General features: G+C 36.0%; 4 protein-coding genes across 4 annotated transcripts; all 4 read right to left on the reverse strand.

Annotated features, from left to right (window-relative positions):
• Positions 1 to 550: 550 nt before the first annotated feature.
• On the reverse strand, positions 551 to 3436 carry LOC132164769 (uncharacterized). Its single transcript, XM_059575324.1, has 4 exons — positions 3169 to 3436; positions 2881 to 3019; positions 1528 to 1661; positions 551 to 1431 (listed from the first exon to the last, which is right to left on the reverse strand). Exons 1-4 carry the CDS (start codon positions 3333 to 3335, stop codon positions 756 to 758), a joined length of 1116 nt encoding a protein of 371 aa, XP_059431307.1. The 5' UTR covers positions 3336 to 3436; the 3' UTR covers positions 551 to 755.
• Positions 3437 to 6529: 3093 nt separating this feature from the next.
• LOC132164770 (uncharacterized) lies at positions 6530 to 7339 on the reverse strand. The gene is made up of 2 exons (XM_059575325.1): positions 7027 to 7339; positions 6530 to 6908 (listed from the first exon to the last, which is right to left on the reverse strand). The coding sequence occupies exons 1-2, from the start codon at positions 7180 to 7182 to the stop codon at positions 6816 to 6818; spliced, it is 249 nt and encodes an 82-aa protein (XP_059431308.1). The 5' UTR covers positions 7183 to 7339; the 3' UTR covers positions 6530 to 6815.
• Positions 7340 to 8807: 1468 nt separating this feature from the next.
• Positions 8808 to 15167, reverse strand: LOC132164711 (uncharacterized). Its single transcript, XM_059575263.1, has 12 exons — positions 15089 to 15167; positions 13423 to 14400; positions 13083 to 13195; positions 12852 to 12971; positions 12589 to 12676; positions 11883 to 11974; positions 11703 to 11807; positions 10424 to 10533; positions 9887 to 9974; positions 9762 to 9797; positions 9583 to 9677; positions 8808 to 9048 (listed from the first exon to the last, which is right to left on the reverse strand). Exons 2-11 carry the CDS (start codon positions 14270 to 14272, stop codon positions 9594 to 9596), a joined length of 1686 nt encoding a protein of 561 aa, XP_059431246.1. The 5' UTR covers positions 14273 to 14400; positions 15089 to 15167; the 3' UTR covers positions 8808 to 9048; positions 9583 to 9593.
• A 3975-nt stretch (positions 15168 to 19142) lies between these two features.
• LOC132163478 (CBL-interacting serine/threonine-protein kinase 11) lies at positions 19143 to 21087 on the reverse strand. The gene has a single exon (XM_059573779.1). The coding sequence runs from the start codon at positions 20758 to 20760 to the stop codon at positions 19459 to 19461; it is 1302 nt and encodes a 433-aa protein (XP_059429762.1). The 5' UTR covers positions 20761 to 21087; the 3' UTR covers positions 19143 to 19458.
• Positions 21088 to 24614: the final 3527 nt, after the last annotated feature.

Raw genomic sequence — 24614 nt, forward strand, 5'->3', positions numbered from 1 at the left:
CCAAGAAAAAAAAAGGTGGGGTTTGGTTGGTCCTTTTTTTCAGTTTTTTGTGGGTATTCATGTAGAGTTGTCGCATTTAAGAATTACATGCATTTTAGATAGAAGTCAGACCAATAGACTGAATCGGATATTTGGAGGAAAATTGTCTTTAAAATTGGTGATAATTTGGTTTGGAACATCATATTGGGACAGACACACTAGTGGTATAGTAGGCGGGACTAATCAACATCTAGAACTTTGTGTTATTGCAAAGTGGATAGAAATTTTCAATAATTTTGTTGTTCGAATTGTTAGCAATATAAATACGAGTAACAAATATAAGAACTTAAAACTTATTTGGATAAGTAAATTTTATTACTAATAATTTGAACAAAAAATTATTAAAAATCCATACATCAAAATAGCCCTATTACTCTATGTAAAAGAGAAGATACTATTAATCTAGAACTGTATTATTATAATCTCATCATTAATTATTGTCTTGAACTACTATAATAGTCATATATTCTATCAAATTCTATCGCATATCAGAACACACATGGATTCCCTCGCACCATAATCCCAGTCTCCTGGCAAGTATGATATCATGCAGCACTAGAGTAAAAATTATTTGTTCTTATCTTGTAACATATATGTTACAATGAAAATGATACATTCTTTGTTATTGGGTCAAACAATAGACTTGAACCTAATTTGTCCACTCCATGGTGAACAGTGTTCATTATTCCTAAGGTTGTATGTCCAAGTTCAACTTTCTATAATTGGATAAAATTGGGAGATTTAGTCAAGTCGATAATCGCAGGACAAACAACTCTCACTCTTCTCTTCTTGCCGCATAAACTAGCTCTGCAGTCAGGAGATGGGGTTGACACATCAATTATCTCAACTTGGCAAGGCACAAAACTGCTGCTGCTTGGTGGTTGAACTTTATCACCAGCCACAACATTGGTTAATAGATTCCTAGCTGGTCGATGCAATTCAACACTACTATCTTTAATCATATCTCTATCTTCATCAATTTCTTCAACACCAAAGTAGCCAGTAACAATTGAAGATGTTGTTCTCATCTCAGTCATCTGTGATTTGATGAAATCAAGTGGCTGTGTACAATCTTCTCCTACTTCGTTACTCCATTTATAAAGACCATCAGTTGTCTTGTCGATATTATCCTCATAGTCCGCCGAATTTTGAACAATAGAATCCGAATCCGGTACTGTTTCTTGCGCAACTCCACTGGCAATACTATCTCCATCACATTCTTCTTTATCATCCCTGTCATCTTCATTTTCACTTAAACTCTCATCTATTTCAGTATAGCACGGAAGCTCATCCATTGGGCAAACTTGGACCTTCATATGCTCGGGCAAGATTGGGCAACCAGCAGAATGCTGTGTGTACTTCGTTGAAAAAAAATTTATAGTGATGTTCAGCCTATCATGTACAAAAAATTTTAGTTAGAACTAGCAAAACCGTTTAGTTACAGAAAAATTACCCGTGCATTAACTTGAATCACATATAAGATTATACCTTTGCCAGGCAGGGAGGGTGAGCATTGTGTATGCCAGTTTGATCTTATTGGCAATACCAGAAAGAGATTTAAAGCTTGCAGCTGCCTTTCTTACTGCCAGTGATTCATTTGGGTGCTGCCAGGCCCATTCAAACTACAAGTTTTGAACATTTCAACTTGTTAGCAGCAGAATTCCTTTGCTTCATATATGGCTTTTGTAATAAGGATAAAACTCATAAACAACACATTATATCAAGATTAAAATTTGAGCCATAGGAAAAATCAAAATTAGCAACAGATACCTTTGGAGTTTCCAATAGTATAAAGGAAACATAACCTTAATTTACGAAGAAAAAAAATGTAAAATTTTGAAGAAAAAGTTCATTAAAATAATAATAAAAAAAGCTCCTTATGTGTATAAGCTGGGTCCTGTATCCCAAGTTGGCCACTTGCATCAGTTATAGTAAACCAACTACACAAACAACTACCTCTTGAACAAGTCACTCGTGCAAGATATAACAGTAACTGGAAGAATCTGATCAATGAGCCATCTGAAATGAACTCCACCAATCACACATTAAAAATAAGATCTCTACAACTACTCAAACTCTCTAGAGATGGCAAATGGGTTTTGAGCTAAATTACCCCATAGCTTAGGCCAAAAGCACTTTCCATAAAAATCAAAGTCAGATTTTGAGTCAATCCTCTAAAAACCCAAAACAGATCTCAACTAACAATGATTATAAAGGGAATAACGATGGTTAAAACAGGCCTTGCATATGGGTTCATGGTGAAAGTGCACAACATGCTTTGGTACTACTTTTCAGCCTATTGTCAAAAATGGGTTCGTGGCCAATCTAGTTCGCATCTATGGAAGGAAAGAACATTGTGATACAGAATTTCCCAAAGAATCTATGCGCTATTTCAAAACAAACCGTAAGGGAATAATATCAGCACCAAAGTTGCATCTGTCTAGCTCCCAGTCAATATATGAATGATATAAATAGAAAGCTTAGCACCAACAGAGGATCATTTGCTTAGATTCAGTATTGGCACAGTATAGAAATTGCAAATTGCAAACAGAACAGTGTACTGCACTTGATACAGAAACAGCATACCAAAGGCAAAGAGCAACATTCCAAGATAGTTCCTAAACTTTAATTACACCACGACCAACAACAACAACAATAACAGCAATAGTAGCAATAACGTTAGGATTGCCAGTTGAGTCTAAATTACACATTCCAGGGGCAATTAGAAGTCAATCTTGTAACTGACGAGACCCAAGCAGCATAATCAAACCCAAACCTTAACATTAGTAGACGAATTTATATAATCTATATATTTCTTGAGATTAAATTTTATTATTAAACCTGGAGAGCCGAGACGTTTGTTGGGAAACCATAGATGCAGAAAACCATTTCCCAGGGTCTCTTTTTCTTGGTCCTCCACGCACCACTCACTATTTCACCATTGTGCTGCCTTATGCGACGCCGCGGGTTCACCGTAAATCTGTAAAGTTTTTTCAAGCATAGAAGAAATAGATATCGTAAAAATAAAAAAAATAAAAAAGAGAAACGATTTTAACCCATCTGATTATTGAGGGCAAGAAATCGAAAAGAGAAGAAAAAGAAAAGGAACCGAAGTGATCGAAAGCGAACCCGATGTAGGTTTGGCCCTTGTGGCGTGGGCTGAGGGAGATCAGCAGATAGCACGCGAAAAACCCTTTCCCTTCTTTTCCTGTGTTTCCTTCTCCACCCTTTTCTTCTGCTTCCGGGTTCGAAATTAGGGTTTCTGAGCTCTGCGATCGCACCCTTCTTTTCCTCATCTCTCTCTCTCTCTCACACACACACAAACACGCACACAGTGACAGAGAACAAAGGCACAAAAGAGATTCAATTCGACCGTTGGGATATATATATTATATTTTATAAATGGGACTACTTGGGAAGTTTGAAATCGACATTTAAACAAATTAAAGTCACGCCATGGTGTAGACTGTAGCGTATGCTCTGATTAAGTCCTATATTTTATTAAATTAATAAATTTAAAGTTTAAATTGCTGTTCCAATATATTATATTAATGTTTTTTGAATGAGAAACTTTTTTTTTTTTTTTTTTTTTTCTCTCTTTCAACAATTGGCTGCTGATTTGATTGGATAGATCCACAAAGTTGCACTGTGTATTGGGGAGAAGAATAGACATAACAAGACGAAGAAAGTTGAAAGTTTTTTTCTAAATTGGGACGGAAAAAATTCTTTCAATTAGTCTAATTCAAGCTTAAGCTATTAAACTGACATTTATTTTTAAAACACTTCATTTGGATGCCTTTTTAATAGAGCATCTAAGTTCAAGTGGGTGATCTTGAAAGTAAAGAGAATGGTAATGTTATAACCTTTTCTTTTTTTCTTTGCACGTAGATAAGTAATTTTTCATTTCTAACTCTTTACCATCTAAATGCTGTTTTTTGAGCCGTGAAGTCGTGAAACATTATATGCCCAAAATCCAGACTTACAGTAACACAGTTGATAAAAGAAATCTCAAGTAGGAGATGACAAAAACAATCAACTTTCCAGTGTCATCCTTTCCATTGAGGTTTCACCTTTCTCCTTTCTTAATTCACCAAAATTCCTTGCAGGCGCGCACACACGGGCTCAAATGTTTTGAAAACTTTTTTTTAATCACGTGGAACCTCACCAAAGTAGGGCTAAAGGGGCCCTTCAGACTCACCCTTAAAAAGTAAACCCCGAACTCCACCTGTCATAGCCATGTATCGCGTAATTCAGGAGAATTCCTATTGCAAAATCGAATTCAGGATGTCCAAGTCTGGTTGGGCTGAATCTAGATTGCACACTGACAGGTTGTTTTGAACTTTTTCAAAGCACTCGATGTAAATCTAGATTCGACCCAACCAGTTGCAACCTATTGTATCTAAGTTCTATCTACAAGATTCTGGCCCATAATGCTCTAACTGCAGCTATCTTGATCACTTCGACATATCTTTAGTAAAATCTGCAGAGTCCGAGCTCACCACTAAAAAAGGAAGGAAGGCTTCTATGTGAACATTGAAGATCATTATTACTGGTAACTTAGTCATCGAAAGGCATTATAGATGTAACATGTTAAAAGTTATGAAGGAACCAACACCAACCCTACCCACTCCACCTTCCCCCCGCAGAGAAAAGAAGGGTACAGCATATAGGATATTGCCCATCTCAAAAGCTACTGCAACATAAAAATTTGGTTCTGCCAACAATACTCGATGGAAAGTCCAAACTTGTTCATCTGCTCTCTTGTCAACCAAATGAAGCATTAGATAAATAAATACAATCATGAATGCTACTATGCGAAACAGATTTCACCAAGAATATATACACAAGAAAAGTTTTTTGAAGAAGCATTATATAGGAATTTAGTTCTCATAATACTGATTTTAAAAACATTCACTCTAACCTTAAGTAATCATATTTGACACTCTTCTACAAAGCTCAATAGCTTCATACGAAGAAACGCGAACATGTTTCTTGAATTCTATCCAATGCACTTTACTGTGTAGTAGAATACCATCCATTCTTATCTACAGCAACCAATTTGTATGCATCTACCCCTCTATCACAACACAGCATCAAGGACCTTAGGGTTGCTAAGTTAAATTGTAAATAAGCAAAAATATTTGTCACTGAAAAATTAAAAATATCACATGCACAGAACTTGAAAACGGTCACAGAAGATTTCATCTTATTAGGGTTGACCATATTCAATCAGATCAGAGATTAGAGTTTTTCCTATAAAAACAGGTGTTCACACAACCACACCCACAGAGAGAGAGATAGAAGTCCAAGGCTTTGGAGATATTCAACCATTTTCTAGTACGTTACACATAACTGAATGAAGGACCAACATAAACATTCTAATGTTCCAAAACACCAGTTCTAGGTCAGAATGACAGATATGTAGGCTACCTAGAAACAAAAATTGCACATTCCAATCATACTTTGATGCATTCCAAGTCTCACTAAGGCACTAGGATGAGCCGATTCATGGTTTACAACACAAATCTATATAATTTAAAAAAGAATATCGTTCAGACATCCCAACAAATAAGCTACAAATCATCTATTAGCCTTCTTGAAAATGGTTACCCATTCCAAATGCCTTGGACATATTCAGCGTTGTTAAAAAAAGCAAAAGGCATACTTGAGCGCAAAGGCCTCATGGAGCCTAAGCGCAAAACGCATGTGCATGCCTATGTCCAAGTGAAAATTTTTGGAAAAAACGAAATAGTGATTTATTTGGCTTATTTATCAGCTGCCATAGCTAGAGCATGCAAATGCAAAAAGATTGAGGGTCCTAAATTCCAGATCCTGCATAATATATTTAACTTCTTATATATCTACATGATAAATTTAAACAAAATTATCAATTGGCAACAAAGCAATTATCAGGCCATAATCTTCATATTATTGTCTTGAGCTTTACATTTTTTTTCTCTTTTTATAGTTGACATTACAAGATATACCCAACCATGGAGGCAATGACAGATTCAAACACAAGGTTTTATAAATTATAAAGCACTTCACTAAATGCGACTTCACCTAAAGATTAAGAAGCACCTTTTCCATGGCTCTTTGTACTTTGCCGTGCAATACTGGCATGTTGCCAATCAAAATGAGACTCTATACACACCAGAACAACTAGCTTGCAAAATTATCAACATAACAACTATCAACTACAAAATTGGAAGCACAGGCAAGGCACAAACATGTTATAATCCTGTCCCTAACAACCCATCAGTGTCAAAACACTTCACATCTATCTCTGCCGTGTCCACAATCAGACAAGATAATGAAGTTTGAATTTTGACATAGACAAGATATACAAGATTGAAATTTGATGTCAAAACTGCAAGATCTCACTACGCATTACTCTATTCACTAACGCCATTAAGAATGCTGCGTCCTATGCCTTCTCTCTCGCATAACACAAGAACGAATCAAGATCCATTTCCATGAAAACTGTAAATAAGTAATTGCAGGGTTGCTTCCACCCCACCAATTAAAATTTCTTTATTGTCACATAATTTAAGAGAAAGACCGCTGAGTTCTTAATAAATACAAACGACCCACAAATCTATACAAGAGTATAGGGTAAATTTTGACAACAAATTCACCAACAACATTAGCCATACAACAACAACATAGGTGTTATTGAAATGATTCTAAGATCACACATTCAACATCACAGAGGTAATTTCATGGTTCAGCCATGTACCTACAAAACAGTACAACAGTAGTGGGTTTGGAAGAGATCAATCGGAGCGCTTGGAAGACGGAGAGACCAAATGCCTCCAGAGGTAGCGACCACTGGCCATGTCCACACAGGTCCAGAACGCCTTGCTCACCTGCAAATTAACCCAAAATTCAAAATTCAAAAAATAAAAAAATAAAAAAAATTAACTAATTGATTAAATGTAAAAGAGAGAAAATTGACAAAAAAAAAACCCTAGAAAATGCGGACACCTTGCTTGCATTGGGATCCTTGACGACGACGTTTTCGTCGGTGTCGGTGTCGGTATCGACGACTTGGAGGGGTTGCTCTGACTTGAGGTTTCTGAGGACGAAGAAACCGGCCAGCGTGGCGGAGAGAAATATCAGAATCAGCCTCAACGGACACATTTCCAGTCAATCCCGGTGGAGAACGGAGAGGGAGAGGATTGAGAATTGTGTGAAAGTTAATGGAGGGTGCAGTTTAAGTTTTGTCAAATTCGGTTGGTCATGTTTTTACCTTTTTCTTTTGCTTCTTTTCACTTTTGAGTGGGAATTCTTGGATGTATTGTGCATGAGATGAGTTTGACCTAACTAATTAATGTCTTAAATGTTTAATTATTAGTTATGGACAAACTTTCCCTCTACTCTCACAATTGAGATCCCCTAGAATTCGAATAATGCTATAAGTCTTTCTAGAGTTCTCCTAGAATCATCTCAAAAGTAATTTTAAAAGCCACATTGTATTTGGGATGATTCTAAAAAGATTCTAGGAAGACTTATATCATTACTTCCTAGAATTCTCAACTCATGTTTCAGAATTGAAGGATGAAGTCACTAAGTGACAGAAATGGTAGCTTTCTCGTTAAATTCTGAAACATGACTTATTTTAGATGCTTAAATAAGATGAACGGCTGAAATTTATAAATTTGAGAATCTCAAATTTAAAAAGAATTCTAAGTGATCTCAATTCCTAATTTCAAATTATATAAATTTATTGCATTAAATGTTATAAATTACGTACTTTGCTCATATAGCACTATCAGTCAACTGTCAAAAAAAAATTTTAAAAAAAAGACTAACGGTTGATTAACAATTTCATATCAATAAAGTAGGATAAAAGTGTAATAAATAGAATACCCATTTATCCAATTAATCTATTAAATTATCATGTTTTTTTATAGCAGGTAATTCTCAAGTGCATTTTTAATATAAAATGACATTTATCCTCTCAACAAATGATTGTTGGTATACACATTTTAAACAATATATGTTAAAACCACAAACTCTAAAGATAAATACCAATTTAATAAATTAGATTATCATACTTTTTTTCATTTTTGCTTCTTTTCTTTTGGGTGGGATTGTGGAATGTATCGTGCCATAGATGGGTTTGACCTAACTAATTAATGGGTTAGTGGTTCATTTATACTCCACTATTGTTAATTAGGTCATTTTTTTTATTGAATATTAGCTCATAAGTAAATAGACAAATCTATTAAAGTGTCCTTAGATGATATGATTTTTAATAAAAATATAATTGGAGCATGTTATTTTCCTATGACATCTATTAAAAGTCCATAGAAAAATTACATGGTCTAAAAATAAATAGCAGTTGAATAAAATGGTTTAAAAAGATCTATTCCAACTTAAATTGAATAAATTATAATTTAGATAATTTAAATTAATTGAGTACAAATAAAAGTCCACCACGGTTGTTGCTAAAGAAAAGTCAACATTGGCGACCCTGAGCTGGATCCCACTACCCATCCCATTAAACAAGGACCAGCTGTGCTGCCACGTCTGAAATGCAAGAACCGGCCTCAACTTCATTTATAATGTCTTGCTTAGTTGTAATGCTGGATTAAGAAAAGTTAATCCAATCCTATTTTTTAATCATATAAAATAAAATAATGTTATATACAACATTTTTATTTCACGATTATCAAACAATGTCGATGTGAAAGTTCCGACTTATTTTTTATTCTTTTTTTTTTTAACAATAATTATTCAAGAGTTGACTGAGACTAAACACAGAGAAATAATTGTGAAATAAAAATATAATGTCTAATGTTACTCTGAGTACAAAAACAATTCTTGTTTAACACCTTTCAACTCCATTGATATCATCCTATAAGGTGGAGTGGGCAGGCTCCTCCGGCAAATGAAGTTAAAGACAAATCTGCCCCTTCATTGTTTTGCTGAATTAGAGGCTTTCAGCTTTGCAAGGAAACATATGGAGCCAGAAAAGTTTAGATCAGCAGTAGGGCGCACAGCCTGCAGAGAAGGAATATTCACCACTTCTATAATTAAATAAACACCAAGACTAATAGAAGAGTGTACTTGTAAATTCTTGTAGTTCGTTTGTTTGCAGGTTACTGCCAACTTAAGGGTTGCAATTTGTGTTTGCATATCGGGTTTAGGAGGCATGTATATAATATGAGTTAACTATAACTCGACCCATTTAATTAAACAAGTAAGATATCAACCTTAACCTTGATAATTTCATGCTGGTTTGTAGGTCATGTTAAAAATTCTCAGTTCTAAATATTGTGTATCGGGTTCGAGTAATGTCATAGGTTGACCCTAATCCAACCTATTTAATTAAACGGATCAAACTCCTAGACCCTAATCCACTAGTTTCGTGTTGGGTTCACGAATCGTGTGAAAAATTATTAACCGAATCAAACCCAAATATCTAATTTTGTGGGCCGACTACATGTATGTGAAAATAACATTAATAAGTGGCACTATACTATATCTAACACAAAATTCGGTTCATGAAACAAAATCTGAGAAGGAAAAAGCCACCTGACGAAACATTAGATCTTGGCAAATCGTGCAATCTTAGAAAGCGCAGTTCTTAAACTTCGGATACCAGCTCCAGATTTCGAGCTTACCATCATCTGAAATCAAAACGAAAACCAAAGTATTTTAGGTTGCTTCAAGACAACGTCAAACAAATATGAATCCAATGAGTTTGTTCATACCACTGGTTGAACTAGAGACTTATTCCTCTTGAGATTCTGCAAAAGCCATATAGTATTTAGAAAGCTGTTAGTCTCACAGAAGACAAAGGTAAATTCTAAAAGAAATGCACGCAAGTGACATTCACCTCTTCAATTTGCATCGCACGGCGTGCCAGATCAATAGGGAAAACCACATCCGTCTTGGTTAATACAATCTGGTATTTAGTTTGAGATCTGTAAAGAAAAATATTAAAGAACATACCGACTCATAAAATCAACTTGAGGTGATAAGCTAGAAATGGTGCTCCAAAACGTATTTCATATGGCCCAATGATTTTTATCTTTAGTGATCTTTGTTATAATCTGCTTCTTTACCCGATTTTAAGATGGCCATAGTCAGATGATAATGCACATGTAACAAATTATGTGCACCATGTATGGGTACCAAAAAATGGTATCCAACACGTATATGTGGTGAACAGACTGGTACAGCCCAAATGAGCATTTATGTATGTGCCTTTAAATGTCATGTTAACGATACAAAATGATTTCCTTTCAATATAGGTCACCAATGAGCATGTGAGGACCATAGCTTAATATACATCCCACAAATAAATAAATAAATAAAAGATTCAAATCAAATTAAAAATCAAATTTCCAACATTAAAAGGTTGCGTACACACCTTTCCATAAGATCGATGAGTTCATGATCCCTTGGCTTCATACCCCATTTTGTATCAATAAGCAGGCATACCCGTTTCAGAGCAACTCTAGTGGAAACATACTCCTTTACCTACAGATTCAGAGTTCCCCAGCAAACAATTATATAGCAAAACCACATTTTATATTGACTCACTTTTGTACATGAAAAAGGCGAGTAGATGGAAGTAAACTTATTTATGTACCGATTTTCACCCAAGCACCCATCTATTGTGCACTTGAATGCAAACTACCAAAGCTTAGACAAGTACAATGAGCCTACTTCATCAGCACTCAATTTTCCACTTCTCAAACTGATGACTACCTTTATTTCAGATTTTGAAACCCCCCCCAATGAAAAGTTATCCTATTATCAGTATCCTGCATTTTTAGCAACGACCACATCAATGAATGGAGCTCTAACTAACCCTCTATGCTTCCCAAAATCAATTCAGAATAGTTATTTAATTCTTATAGCTGACCCAACAACTGACCAAAATAAACTTTGTCCAGATCTTACCCACTCCATCAGTGGCCTAACAGAAAGCTTTCGAGAGTGTATCGTTCTTTGTGGACGGTGGTACTAGAAACAATATTGACGTTAGATAACCTGACGAAGTGGAATGAACATCATTGTAGCAGATTGGTGTTGTATGTACAAGAAGAGTGGGGAGTCTACTAATCACCTTCTTCTTCATTATGAAGAAGCAAGAGATATGGAGCACTATTTAATTTGTTTGGTATAGATTGGGTTATACCTGGATGGGTGAGAGAGTTGTTGAAGAGTTGGGGAGGTCAAGTGGGGAGTCCATAACATTTTGGAAGTTTGGAGGTTTGCTCCTTTATGTTTAATGTGGTGTATTTGGAGGGGGCGGAATGCACGAAATTTTTAAGATAGAGAGATTTCAGTGGTAGAGCTTAAAAAAATTATATTCAACCCCCTTTACACATGGATGGCAGCACATAATAGTTTGCTTTTTTCTAGTTTTTCAGACTTTTTGAACTTTTGTTATTCTTTTTCTACTGAAGAGGATTCCCTTGTATGCTTCCTATGCATTAATGTTGCGCCCCTCTGCACTTTACAACGAGATTAAATTACTTATAAAAAAAAGTATCAAAGTGAGAGTCCAAGCTGATTATAGGTGCATATCATGTAGCATCAGCATCTTAAGGTTTGCCAATGCTTGGTCTTAGCTGTTTACTTCCAAACTAGACTCGAAAACAGCTGGAAAAGAAGAGGTGAAATTCTGTTTGCATACTTACAAGCTCCTCCCAAGCATCCTTAACTTCTTCTTTTGCATAGGCAAAGCCATACCCAGGCAAATCAACCAAGCAATGTTTTGGTCCCAGGTTGAAGAAATTAATAGTCTGCAGAAGAACCATAGTCATTATCAAACAAGTCCTACAGATGCTGAATCACAGTTCCTAAGAAAATTATAAAACCTGAGTAAGGCCGGGCTTGTCAGACGTCCTAGCAACACCCCATTGTCTGGTAAGCGCATTAAGTAGCGACGACTTCCCAACATTTGACCTACCTAGTAAGGGCAATAAAATTGAATTAATGTATTCCATAGTCTCATTCTCAAAAAGTTTAAATCTAAGAAAATATAAAAGAAAATGCTTGCCTAACATTACAAAACTATTGGATAAGCAGCCAAAGGAAACAATATAGGACAATCAATTCAGAAAATTATATGACAAACAATTTACAAAGTCAGGATTTTGGGACCTGTGTACCACAAGCCAGCAAGGAAGATCTCTTCCCCAGAAGAAATCAACATAATTGTTTAGACTAACTCATACACAAAAGAGATCTTTCCTTTGTGCAAGAGGAATAAGTTCATATAAACTATTAACATTAGCATTCCAGAAATCATGCCATCAGTCTGACGGCATAATGTGCTATAACATTTTCAATTAATCCTGCCAATGCATGACTTAAATTGAAATCATTCAACATGACTCCATTAGCAAAACTCTTATATGCATTCACCTCTGAATAACGGAAATTGAACATATGACAGATTATCAAAGTCATGAACCAAATTGAAAGTGGAAAAACTATTGAGTGGATAACAACATAGGCAAGAAAAAGTTTTAACTAAAATAAAGCAAGCATAGAATATTGATGACAATTCAAAATATTGACCTGCAAATGCTATCTCTGGAAGATCAGGAGGAGGAAATGATGATGAAGCTTTTGCAGCAGCAAAAAATGTCAATTTATTCCTAAATATCTGTGCAAAATAGTTAGCACAATACTGATAATAGATAAAGCAGTAGAGGAAGAGCAGCTCACAGTAATAGATTCTATCTTGTCATTGAACTGATCACCGGATTGATATGGATTAAAGTAAATAAAACTATGATAATATAAAAATACAATCTCAACATGCAATAAAATTAACATACATTCTCTTCAATACGTTCTCTTTCAGAGCTGGTAGAGAAGGGGATATTATCTAATGGGGCAGAAAGTTCAATGTTATAGCCAGCCCTCCGGAGCTCAATCGAGCGTCTACGGCCCAACAACTGTAAAATGACATTATCAAGAATCATAATGCAGGAAATTAAAATCTAAGAAACATAACTACTCAACAACAATATAGCACAAACACCATGGGCTCCGCTCATACAAATTACATTATCTTCCACAAAGGAAAGGATTGAGGGACTGGGTTGTATTGCCCGGAATTGTGCATTTTTCGAGATTTCAGTTTGCTTCTCCAAATCCTTTTTCTTCTCTTTGGCACTTTCTGGAAAGCAATTGAGAAAAGAGTCGTAAGAAAAATTCTAATTATCCACTCAGTTTAAAAAATAAAATAGAGGAAAGAAAGAGAATAAACTATTGCAAATTGAAACCTATGTTAGCTAATATGTGTTAAGTATTACGACTACTTAGTGCATTGCAAAATAAATCAATAATGAAGATAGTAACAAACAGCATGTGCATTACAAAGAGGATATGTTGATAAATACTGACCGTTAATAACAATGCCATCATCTAGCCGCTTATTTGAGATATCATGGCGATCAATCCGAATTACCCGTTTGCTCTTCTTTGGCTGTTCATCTAGCACTTCTGAATCATCATCCAACCCTCTTTTTCCCTGGACCTTTTTTTTGGCAGACTTTGATGGAGATACATCTGAGAATTTCTTTTGATTCAGATCCAGGCGCTTACTTGAGTCAAATGTACTTTTGGCATGTTTCTTAGATGAACCAATGCCACCAAAATCCATTCCATCGACATCCTTTGCCTTGGTTCTATTAGATTCCCGGGCGCTTTCTATTGTTTCCTTACGTTTACGAGAAGAATGTCTGGTTTCAGAAGTTGAATTATCTGTTTTACTAGGAGTCCATGTCGAGCGAGGAGATTTTTTATTGTTTTTTTCTATTTCAAAATTATCAACATCCTCTGCCTTTGCTCTATTAGATGCCCGTGCACTTTTCACTATGTCCTTAAATTTACGAGAGTATTTGGCTTCAGACGTTGAGCTCTCTGTTCTACTAGAAACACGTATTGATTGAGGAGATTTCTTGTGTTTTTCAGTATAAAAATCATCTTTCACCCGATTCCATCCTTTACTAGACAAACCCTTTCTACTAGCCACCTTTGCATTACCAGAAGAAGTTACTTCCCCACCCGAATCTTGCTCAGCAAAAATTCTCTTCTTTTTCCTATCAAAACTCATAGGTTTAAACTTTCCCTTTCTGTCATTATTATGTATGCTTTCAACTCTTTTATTTTCATCATTGGAATTCTCAGATCTCCCACTTGCAATTTTGAGTTTCTTACTAAGCTTAAACCTTAAGCCTGCCTCTCTAGACATTCTCTACCCCTGTTTCAGTACCCCAATTAAACAAATATCACACACTCAGAGCCGCAGCAACAAAATAGAAATTCTACAATCCAAATACGTCAATGAAGATTTTTTGGCGTAATCTCCGGCGCCCCCACCTGAAAAATTGCAAATTCAAATAATTGACTGAATCCCCTCTAGAAATTACTCAATGGGGAAAAAAATTTTGATTTCAATCCAAACAAAGTTACTGGAGGACCAATTTGGGTGCTGGAGAAAAAGAATGAATTAATTGAAATCTTGATATTGTGAAGCCTACATCATTCACCATTTTGTGACCTGAGGGAGCAAAGAACCTCAACTCAACTGAGCATAATGCAACTATTTGACCCAGCGGACTTTAAATACCAAAATAAAAAACAATCCTTCATTAACCCTTTCTTTTTCTTAGAACTTCCTAAAATTTTCCCAGCAACCAAACCACCAGTACCATAAATATCAAGAAGAACAAGCCAACACATTTACATAGATACAAGTAAAAATGCGTCAGATTAACTCAAAACTCTCAAAGTCACTTCGCAATATAACAAAGATGTTTCACACAGTTTAAAGAGTCCCAGCAAAACCAAACATGCAATGAACTTTCCTTGACGTATAAATTTCTCAGCTTCCCCAGCAACCAAACCACCAGAATTAATAAGAATAAGAAGCCAAAACAAATACACATAATATACAAACGGAAAAAAGGTGCGACATCGTCTCAAACTTTCAGACACACTTTCCAATGTCACAAACATGTTTCATGCAGTTTCAAGAGTCCCAGAAAATAGCAAAACAAAAACATACCTTCCGAAACCAAAACAAATGCTTCATTTGCCGCCCTCCATTTTCGTTCGCGCCGTGCTTGCCCTACGCTGAACTCTCAAAGAAGAAGACATTACACTGACTGAAGCGGTTCAGGAGTGGGTGATGAGCCGTGTGGTCCTTGGGCTGTCAGAGGGCTCGGTAAGCGAATGGGCTTGGTGGCTTGGCCCATGTAGACCAACGTTAGCCCACCTCTTTTTCGATTTTTTTTATTTCTTATAACCCTTTTCCAATATTAATACAAATGTTTCATTTTAAGGGTGAAAATACAATTTTTTTTTTTTTTTTGAGAAAAGTGAAATTACAATTTTATTATATAAGTTATGTTGTGTGACCCGCATTTAACCCGTTTAATTATTTAATTGAATGGTCCTCAAGGGATAGCTCAGTCGGCTGTGAATCACGCTTCATGAAGCGGAGGTTACTAGTTCGAATTCCCCTCCCATTTCCCTTGAGTGGACATGTCGAAAAAAAAAAAAAAAAAACTTATCTAATTGAATGTCAGGTGAATGATTTCACAAATACGCAATGGGGTAATTTATTTGTTAAGTTTTAAGTAGGGCCGTTAAGTGAGCGAAGCGTCTCGCGAGCAAGCTCGAGCTCGGCTCGCATAAGCTCGGCTCGTGCTCGACTCGAATATTAAATGAAGCACTTCATGAACACAAATCCTAGCTCGAATATTAAACGAAGCAAGCTCGGCTCGACTCGGCTAAGCTCGTGAACAGCTCGTATAAGCTCGAGTGTGTGTGTGTGTCTATATATATATATAAACTAAGTAATACATAATTAATTATAAATCTCATAATTATTAAAACCTTAAAATTGCATTTATATTTAAGCGTTAGAGAATGGAAAATTCTAGACCCTTCATGATCAAAGAGAGAGAGCAATCATTAAAAAGACCTTGATTCAATTAGAACATATCCAAACGAAAGGAAGAAGAATCAAGCAGAAACTATTGAGGGAGATTGCGAAAGGTATAAACTATTGAAGAATCAAACAGACCCAAACACTATCACTACTTGTCTGGTGAGTGAGAGTGAGAGAGTGGGAAATGAGAGTTTAGGTGGAAGATCCGTTGTGACTGGTGAGGGGGATTGAGAGAGAAACGTTAAAAAAATATTTTTTTGTAAGTGGCGTTGTCCCAATGCAGTTTGAATGCAACATGTTAACTTGTCCCACATTGTTAAGAAAACATCAATCTTTAAGTTTGCTTATCTATAAAAGGATGCATATCCTCTCTCTTTGAAACCAAATGCCTTGCTGTATTGACTCAGGCTCCATACTCGACTAGTCAGGTTAAGCAAATGCTCATATGCAAACTAACTTCTTAAGCCGTTTAAGAGTACTTGAAGTTAAAAAAAAAAAATTGAAAACAAAAACATTAAATATAAGAGCCAGCTCGCGAGCTGGTTCGGCTCGACTTATTATTAGCTCGAGCTCGATTTTTTTGGCTCGCCCTTAAGCTCGACTCGAGCTCGAGCTCGAGTAAAATTTAAACGAGCCAAGCCTGAACAAGGGAAGCTCGCTCAAGCTCGGCTCGTTTGCACCCCTAGTTTTAAGGGAATTTAAATCATTTAGATTTCGTTAAAGAAACCTAGACATTTTCAAACACAAGGTTTTAAATTATTATTATTATTTTCTAATTGAATAAGGAAAAAATGTTACAGGGGAGGATCCTTCCCATTTCTAATCTGAATGGAACAGAAAATAGGACATCTCGTTGGGATGCTTCCAAAAATATGATTAAAAGCGGCTCATTTAGCTAGAGCATCTGCCCTAAAATTGGCACATCGAGAGACTTTCAAAACTAAACTAATATCATAAATACAATTGGCAAAAGACCAAGAAGAAAAAAGAGAAGAACTATTAATAGCTAAAATAACAAGGAGAGCATTCCCTTCCAACGAAATAGAACCAAACCCCGTAGAAGCAACCAAACGAGCCATCAAAAGAGCTGCACGGGCTTCTCCTTGCAAAACATCCGTGGAGCTAAGTTTAAGTGTGGCAACTGCGCGCAAAGATGAAATCATTACCATCACTAATCACTGCTGCAGCTACGGCAAAAGAGCCTCTCACCGCAACATCAAAATTCCTTTTTATTCAAGCCGCAACTGGAGGAGTCCAAATGGAAGGGGGAGCAAGGTCCCTCCAAGCATTATTGTGATGATTAAAGGTGTTGGAGATTTGGAAAATAGCTGTGTGCTTGGACAGGGTTTGAAATTAAATTATGCTTTTCTTTTATTAATCAATCACGACTATAAATAAAATAAATAAAAGATATATAATTGGAAATAAATTCCTATTATAACTTGGAGTTAACTCCTTATAGAGGTTCCTACTAGGAGATAAGCTCCTACGTGACTCAAAGATAAATCCTACTACAAAATGATAGAAACATGAAAAGCTAGTCTCACACAACCTTTACACATAGTAGAACATCTCTAATTGGAATAGAAACGACTCTAACTTAGTGTTCTCGATAAATTGAATCAAATCCGTCTTAATTAAAATCCTATCACACTAAACTCTAACCATCTAATTTCGTATAGTGTATTAGCGGACTGTCTTAAGCACTGGCCGTCCTACTTGCTAGTTATATTGTTAATTTATTCTAACTATGTGTTACTTAATTCCTAAGGATAAATGGTTGCTGATTATTGAACGTTACAATTTCTTGATTCCCTTTTAAAGTGGTGGGGTTTGTTTGATGTGAAAGTGCAAGTAGCTGTCTACTATAAATGGGTTTAGTTGTGTGCTTGTGGGTCATTGGGTGGATGATTGAAAACGGCATCACAGATACGAATCAAATAATTGCAACCACTTATCATCCTACCCTCAACCCATGATAATCCATTTTTCGAATAAAATTTTAAAATTTGAAAATAATGTAAAAATATATTCACTAGTACAAATAAAAGGAATGTGGACATTTTTACAATTTAATGTATCTCTAGTACATATAATTAAAATGGTATCAAAGCTGAGGTATAAGGATCGGGATCCCCAGCAATAGTTAGGAAATTGCCCATTAATTTTTTTTAAAAAAATTGACCATTAATTCTCATCAAATGGTCTATAATTTGCCACGTGTTCACTAATTTAAAAATTAATATTTTACTATTTAATTTTTTTTTTAAATGTAAAACAAAATGATAAAAAAAATTAAAAATTAATAAAAAAAATATATAAAGTGGCCGGCCACTCCATTTTGGCCATAGGAGGTGGTCGAAAGCCACCCTCCAGGGCCAGTTTGGGGTGGCTTAGCCACCCCCATGGGCCATAGGGGTGGCTGAACCTTCAACCACCACCAACCTGCCATTGGGGATGGATTTCGGCCACCCCATCGAGTCATTCCTAGGACCAAATCCAAAAAATTTACTCAAAAATTCCAAATCTAAATGGCGAAAAGGAATGTGGACATTTTTACAATCTAATGTATCTCTGGGACAGATAATTAAAATGGGGTATCAAAGCTGAGGTGTAAATGGGTGGACCATATCAGCACAACTACTTTTCTGTAAAGCAATCAATAAAATATGTCTCCCTCTCAAACCCCACCTGTAAAGTGACAGATCTATTTTTCCTTTTTGGACAATTTTCTCTTCTTGTGGTTATGATTATTCCTTAGCAACTAAGGTAGGTCAAAATTAAATTCACGCAAGGAGTGGTCAAGCACGGCACATGGAAATCAAACCATTTGGTTTTTAATTATTGTTATTTAGCATGTTTTAAGTATTTTTTTCAATGGTTAATATGAACAAATTATTTTTAAAATAATAAAATGAAAAAGTAACGAGCATCATTACTCTTTTTCTTTGTGTTCCAATCTTTTTGAACAAATTTCCCACCCACCCAGACTTGAACGTTAACTGATTCCGACGGGATTGGATCGAATTCATAACAAAATACAAAGAATACGTATTTGAAATGTGGGTGTAGTATTATTAGCGTTCTTCGGACGGGAAAGAAAAACATATATTTAATAAGGTGGAAAAAGAATTAAAGATGGGCAGGAATTTAGAAGAATTGTGACTAGTGTAATTAAACCTTCATTGTTTTGGCTTAAAAATATGTACACAGTAACACAAAGATATACAAAGCAAGACTACAAAAGCCTATCAAGTAATCACTCGATGAGAACAAAACCAAGGATTTAGTACGGAAACACCCGCCACCCTTGGCAGTCTTATTCCAAATACAAAATATACAAACAAACACAAACATAATTATAATATCCCTTCCCGCAATAACATAGAACACCACCATTCAAACCTTTTTTTTTTTGTTTTTTTTTTTAATTTTTGCTCCAAATTAAATCAGATGAAATTAGATTTTTTTTTTTTTTTTTTTTAATTTGTAATCTGGGGGACCTGGGAGGAAGTTCCGGCCAGTTGAGCCGTTAGGCCACCGACGAGGCGAGGTCTAAGCTTGTTGTTCCACATATCTTTGAAGGACTCAGCTTCCCCAATTCTCCTCTTAGCCTCCACTACTACCAGACCGTCGGTTAACCGGTAAACCTCCACTCCTATTACCAAATTACCGTTCTCTCCTTCCAGCTCCACGCCCCATTCCTTCTTCTTCCTCACTCTCAAGTCGTTTTCATCGGCTTTAGCGTATTCCTCCATTTCCTCGACGACTTTCTCGGGCGACTCGGTTAATAGGAGTCGGTCTCCGTCGCTCACCGAGTTGTCCGAGTCAGCGAACAAACCGGAGAGGTCCAAACCGGAGGAGAAGGAGATGAGATCGAAGGCATTCATGTCTTTAACCTTGGGCTCCTCTTCTTTCTCGACTTCTTCGTAGAAACTCACCTCCTTGTACCCCTTCTTGAACCATGGGTCCCTCAGGATCTCGTCGACGGTGATCCTCTTCTCCGGGTCGGTGGCGAGAAGCCGAGACAAAAACCGTTTGAGATCCAGAGAGAACCACTTGGGGCACCGATACTCTCCCTTGTAAATCTTCTTGTACATGGCCATCAAATTCGGGTCGTTGAACGGCAAGTAGCCGGCGTTCAACACGTACAAAACGACGCCGCACGACCACACATCCACCTTTGCGCCGTCGTAGCCTTTCTTGGAGAGAATCTCCGGCGCAACGTAGGCCGGCGTGCCGCAGAGAGTATGCAACAGCCCGTCGTGCCGGACCTGGCCCCTGACAGCGCTGAGGCCGAAATCAGAGACCTTGAGATTCCCATTTTCGTCGACGAGGAGGTTCTCGGGCTTGAGGTCGCGGTGGAAGACCCCGCGGGAGTGGCAGTATCCGACGGCGGAGATAAGCTGCTGGAAGTAGCGGCGGCTGAGATCTTCCGTGAAGCGGGCTTTGGCGACCTTGGCGAAAAGCTCGCCGCCCTTGACGAAATCCATGACGAAATAGATCTTGGTCTTGGAGGCGAGGACCTCGTGGAGCTTGACGATATGGGGGTGGTTGAGCCGCCGCATGATGGAAATCTCGCGCTTGATGTTCGACATCAAACTGGTCGTGGCGGAGATCTTCTTCTTGCTGATGACCTTGATCGCCACGCTCTGCCCCGTGCTGACATTGCGCGCGTGGTAGACCTTGGCAAAGGCCCCGCATCCGAGGAGCCTCCCCACCTCGTACTTTCCGAACAAGGCGTTGTTGTTGTTCCCGTCGGGAACATTTTGGATCTCTGGCATGAGATAGCGATGCCAGAGATCGAACCTAAACCTAGGTTCGATCAGAAGCAATTGAAGGGTGAAGGAAAAGAAAAAGAAACGCTCTTCGTGACGAGCGAGTGGTTGAAAAAAACAAAACAAACAAACGGCCGCTCGATTGGGACGAGGGTTTTGAGAGAATAATAATCGTTTCTTTGCTTCTTCTTGTTTTGGTCGTCGTCGGAGAAGGTTATAGAAACGTAAGGGTTTGAAACGCGGGTTTCACGTTGGAAGGTTCGAGTGGGTAATTGTCGCAATAAAAATGGGCATCTATTCTCAAACAAACCGCGGAGGAAGAATAACCCTGTACAGAGTAGTACCTACTTTTATTTTATTGGTGGTTTCTTTTTTTCTTTTTTCTTTTTTCCCTTTTATTATTTCCGAAAATAAGCGAACGGTGGTGGTGCCTCAACGTGGCAGATTATAAGTGGAAAACCAAGTCTACCACAGGCTGTACAATGACTCAGCACTGGTCATTATCCACGTGTTGTCAGACGGTAAACGACGGTGCCGTCCGCGGTCCTACGCTGACTTGATCTAAAAGGAGTCCAACGGGAATTAACTGGTAGCTGAACGGTAATTAGAAGTTAGGTGCAAACTGGCATAACTGTACTTTATTAATATATATTTATGAAAGTGAATTTTAATAAATTAATATATTCAGAAAAAAAAAATCAAAAAAAAAAAAATCAAATTTATAACTCTTGAGTTTTCATGCGATTTTAATTTTAACAATTAAGTTTTTAAGTTTTCATTTAATTTTAAATAAGTTTTTTCACCATCTCATTATCTAATTAATTAACGGTAAATTATATATTATTAAATTAGTCAATTAATATGACGTAACTCTTGTTTGACATGTCATGTGTCAACCATTAAAACCTAACAACTTTATTGTTAAAATTGAAATTGCATAAAAAATAACTTATGGACTGAATTTAATTTCTCCTCAAAATTTTAGTACCAATAGCTTTCTCAATAAATGTAAAGTGTTAAATCAATTAATATTGTTGACCGACCCCATCTAAACTATCTGTTGTCTTTAAAATTTTAGTTCATAATAATATTTTATGGTGTATATTTGATTTCACAAATCTAATACTACATGACGTAATATCATAAACACCATGTTTAAATGTGTCGTTTTTCACCTTGTGTTTATAAGCTTTCTTACAAACTCGTGCAGGTAAATGCCATTCAAATTAGGAGCAACAAATATCTTCCCTTTTTAACTCCTTAATTTCTCCTCTGTATTGCTTTTAAAAAAACTTTTTAAAAAATAAAATAAAAGAAGAAATCACATTAATGAATCTAGCTATCTTCTTGAGTTAAACTCACTCATCAATAATCAATATCAATAATAATAATAATAAGTCAAACATGATGATAGGGCGGGAGAAATATATATATATATATATAGACTTGGTCTAGCAAAAATGACCCCGGCCATATGATTCATAAAGAAAAAAGGAAAAAGAAAAAGTCCCATATATGACTGAGCTGTAGACTGTAGTGGACTGTTAGGTTTGAAATTAGGGTTTGCCAAAGGAGTTGGACTATCTGTTACAGGAGTTTACCAGTAGATTGGAATTTACTAGATCGATCTGCGACGTTCCTCATGCTTCCACTGGCAATGGCGCCGGCCTAATCTGTCCGCTACCGCTTTCTGGATTTGAAGATATTTACTATTTAGCAGCATGCATGTGTCCTAATGCAAACATGCATCATGAATATAATATTTTGGGGAAGCGTTCCATAAATTTTGAAATTTTGAATTTTGAAAGGATTATGATCATGATCTTACACCATTCAAAATTTTTATTTTTTTATATAAAATGGTTAATTAAATTCTTAAAAAACTAAATGCATTGTGCAATTTTATTTTATTTATGGTGCTTATCCAAATGGCGGAAAGCACCATTGGATTGATGCTTAAGTTTTTTATTATTTTTTTCTCTTCCTTTAATATCTTTCATCAAAAGTAAATAGAAAAAATAGCTTTTAATCAGATATTTTAAATAAAAAAATGTAAAGAATGTCGTTCAAAACATGGCATGGATATATTGTTAATACATATAAAAAAAATAAAAAATAAAACCCTTAACTAGTGAGGTGAAGAGAGTCAAGCTAACTAGAGACCTTTAGACAAGCATTCTTGTTACAATTTTTGTCTTTAGAATAAGAGCTCGTTTGGGTGTGCGATTTGATAATGTAATTTTTAAAAATGTAGTTAAGTATTTGGTAAAATTGTGGTTTGATGTTTAAAATAGCAGTTTAACTTATAAAATTGTATATTTAAAAAAAAAAAAAAAAACACCTTCTAGCCATGAACAATGTTAAACGTGCTCTAAATATATTAACAAACTAACATTGATTTTCAAAATTCAAAATATATTTTCACTAGCTAGCTTATATGTCACGTCAAACGATTTTTGCAAACTAAAAATGAAAAAAATGATCCTCAAAATATATTACCAAATTAACATAATCGAAAGCTTGATTTTCACGTGTGGTTGTGAGGCAGATTAAGGTTATATGATGAGTAAATACTCAGTAACCTACCGTTCACCCGTCCATCCCTATTTAGCTACCATTCAAAAGATCGAGTTAATTAATTTTCAGGGATGGGAAAAAACTACAAGTCCATATCAAAATCTCCACAAAGAAAAATATCAAGGATATTTGGTCCCATGACTTAAAGGTGTGGATGAGTCTCTCATCTTTCAAATTTCTTCCTTTGTTTTTTTTGTTTCTTTTGATATGTTTGAAATATATCAACAATTCCAAGACATAACGTACGGCATAGAGTCACGTACCAAGGAACAAAAACAAAACAATTAAATGTCCATAAGGACCATAACCTTATCTTATATATTTGAAAGTGCGTGTAAGTGTTCTTATTATTCTTATTATTGTTGTGTAGCTCAATTAACTGGAGACCACGTCTTTTGAAGTGGAGATCATAAGTTTAAATCTTCCTTTCTCCTTGTGTGGACGTGTCAAAAAAAAAAATTCTTATTATTGCTAGTAATAATAATAAGTATGAATCAATAGTAATCAGGATGATGTGGAATTTCAAAAGAAAAGATTAAAAAATTGAAAATAGTATAATTTTTTTAAAATATTCACCCGCTTGAATACTGTTCATTTATGTATGTGTGGTGTATATAGGAATGCTTTTTTCATTTTTCTATACCAATCATTATTTTATTTTTTTAGTGTCTTGAAATTCTCTTCTTGTTTAACCAATGACGCGCGTCCAAATATCATCTTCCCCCTCTCCCGCTTTGATTAGAAGGACAAAAAAAGAAGACGCCCTAAGACCTTTCCCACTCTATCTCAATTCTCATGTGAAGGAATGGACAGTTTGGAAGGTGATGTGGTACAGTTGGTAGTCCACACGTGATATACGTGGTCCTTGCAGCTTCAACTGATACCAGCCATTCACCATAGATTTTGAATTTTGGATTCAGATTGTTGGGACTTTTCTCCTCAGAAAAAACCAAATAAATAAAGAAAAGATTTGTGGACTGCCTTTTTTTGTCTTTTTGTTTTTTTGGGATAGTGGGCCTTCAAGAACAACAGTGTCACACTAATGAGATATGATGGGCTAATGATCAAATAAAATAAGGCTCAGATCAAATAAATCGCATGTGATGGGGTGTAATGTTTACTATTACACTATCATCTCACTTTTATTTTATTAAATTAATATGATAATATTCAACCTTTTTTTCTTTTCTTTTTTGATAATTCCGTTTAATAATGCTCGATCCTGCTCTAAATAAAGTAAAATACATGCCTAAAATCTTTTCATCTCATAGCAACTCATATTG

This window comes from Corylus avellana, chromosome ca10 (assembly GCF_901000735.1).
Source record: "Corylus avellana chromosome ca10, CavTom2PMs-1.0".
Lineage (NCBI taxonomy): Eukaryota > Viridiplantae > Streptophyta > Magnoliopsida > Fagales > Betulaceae > Corylus > Corylus avellana.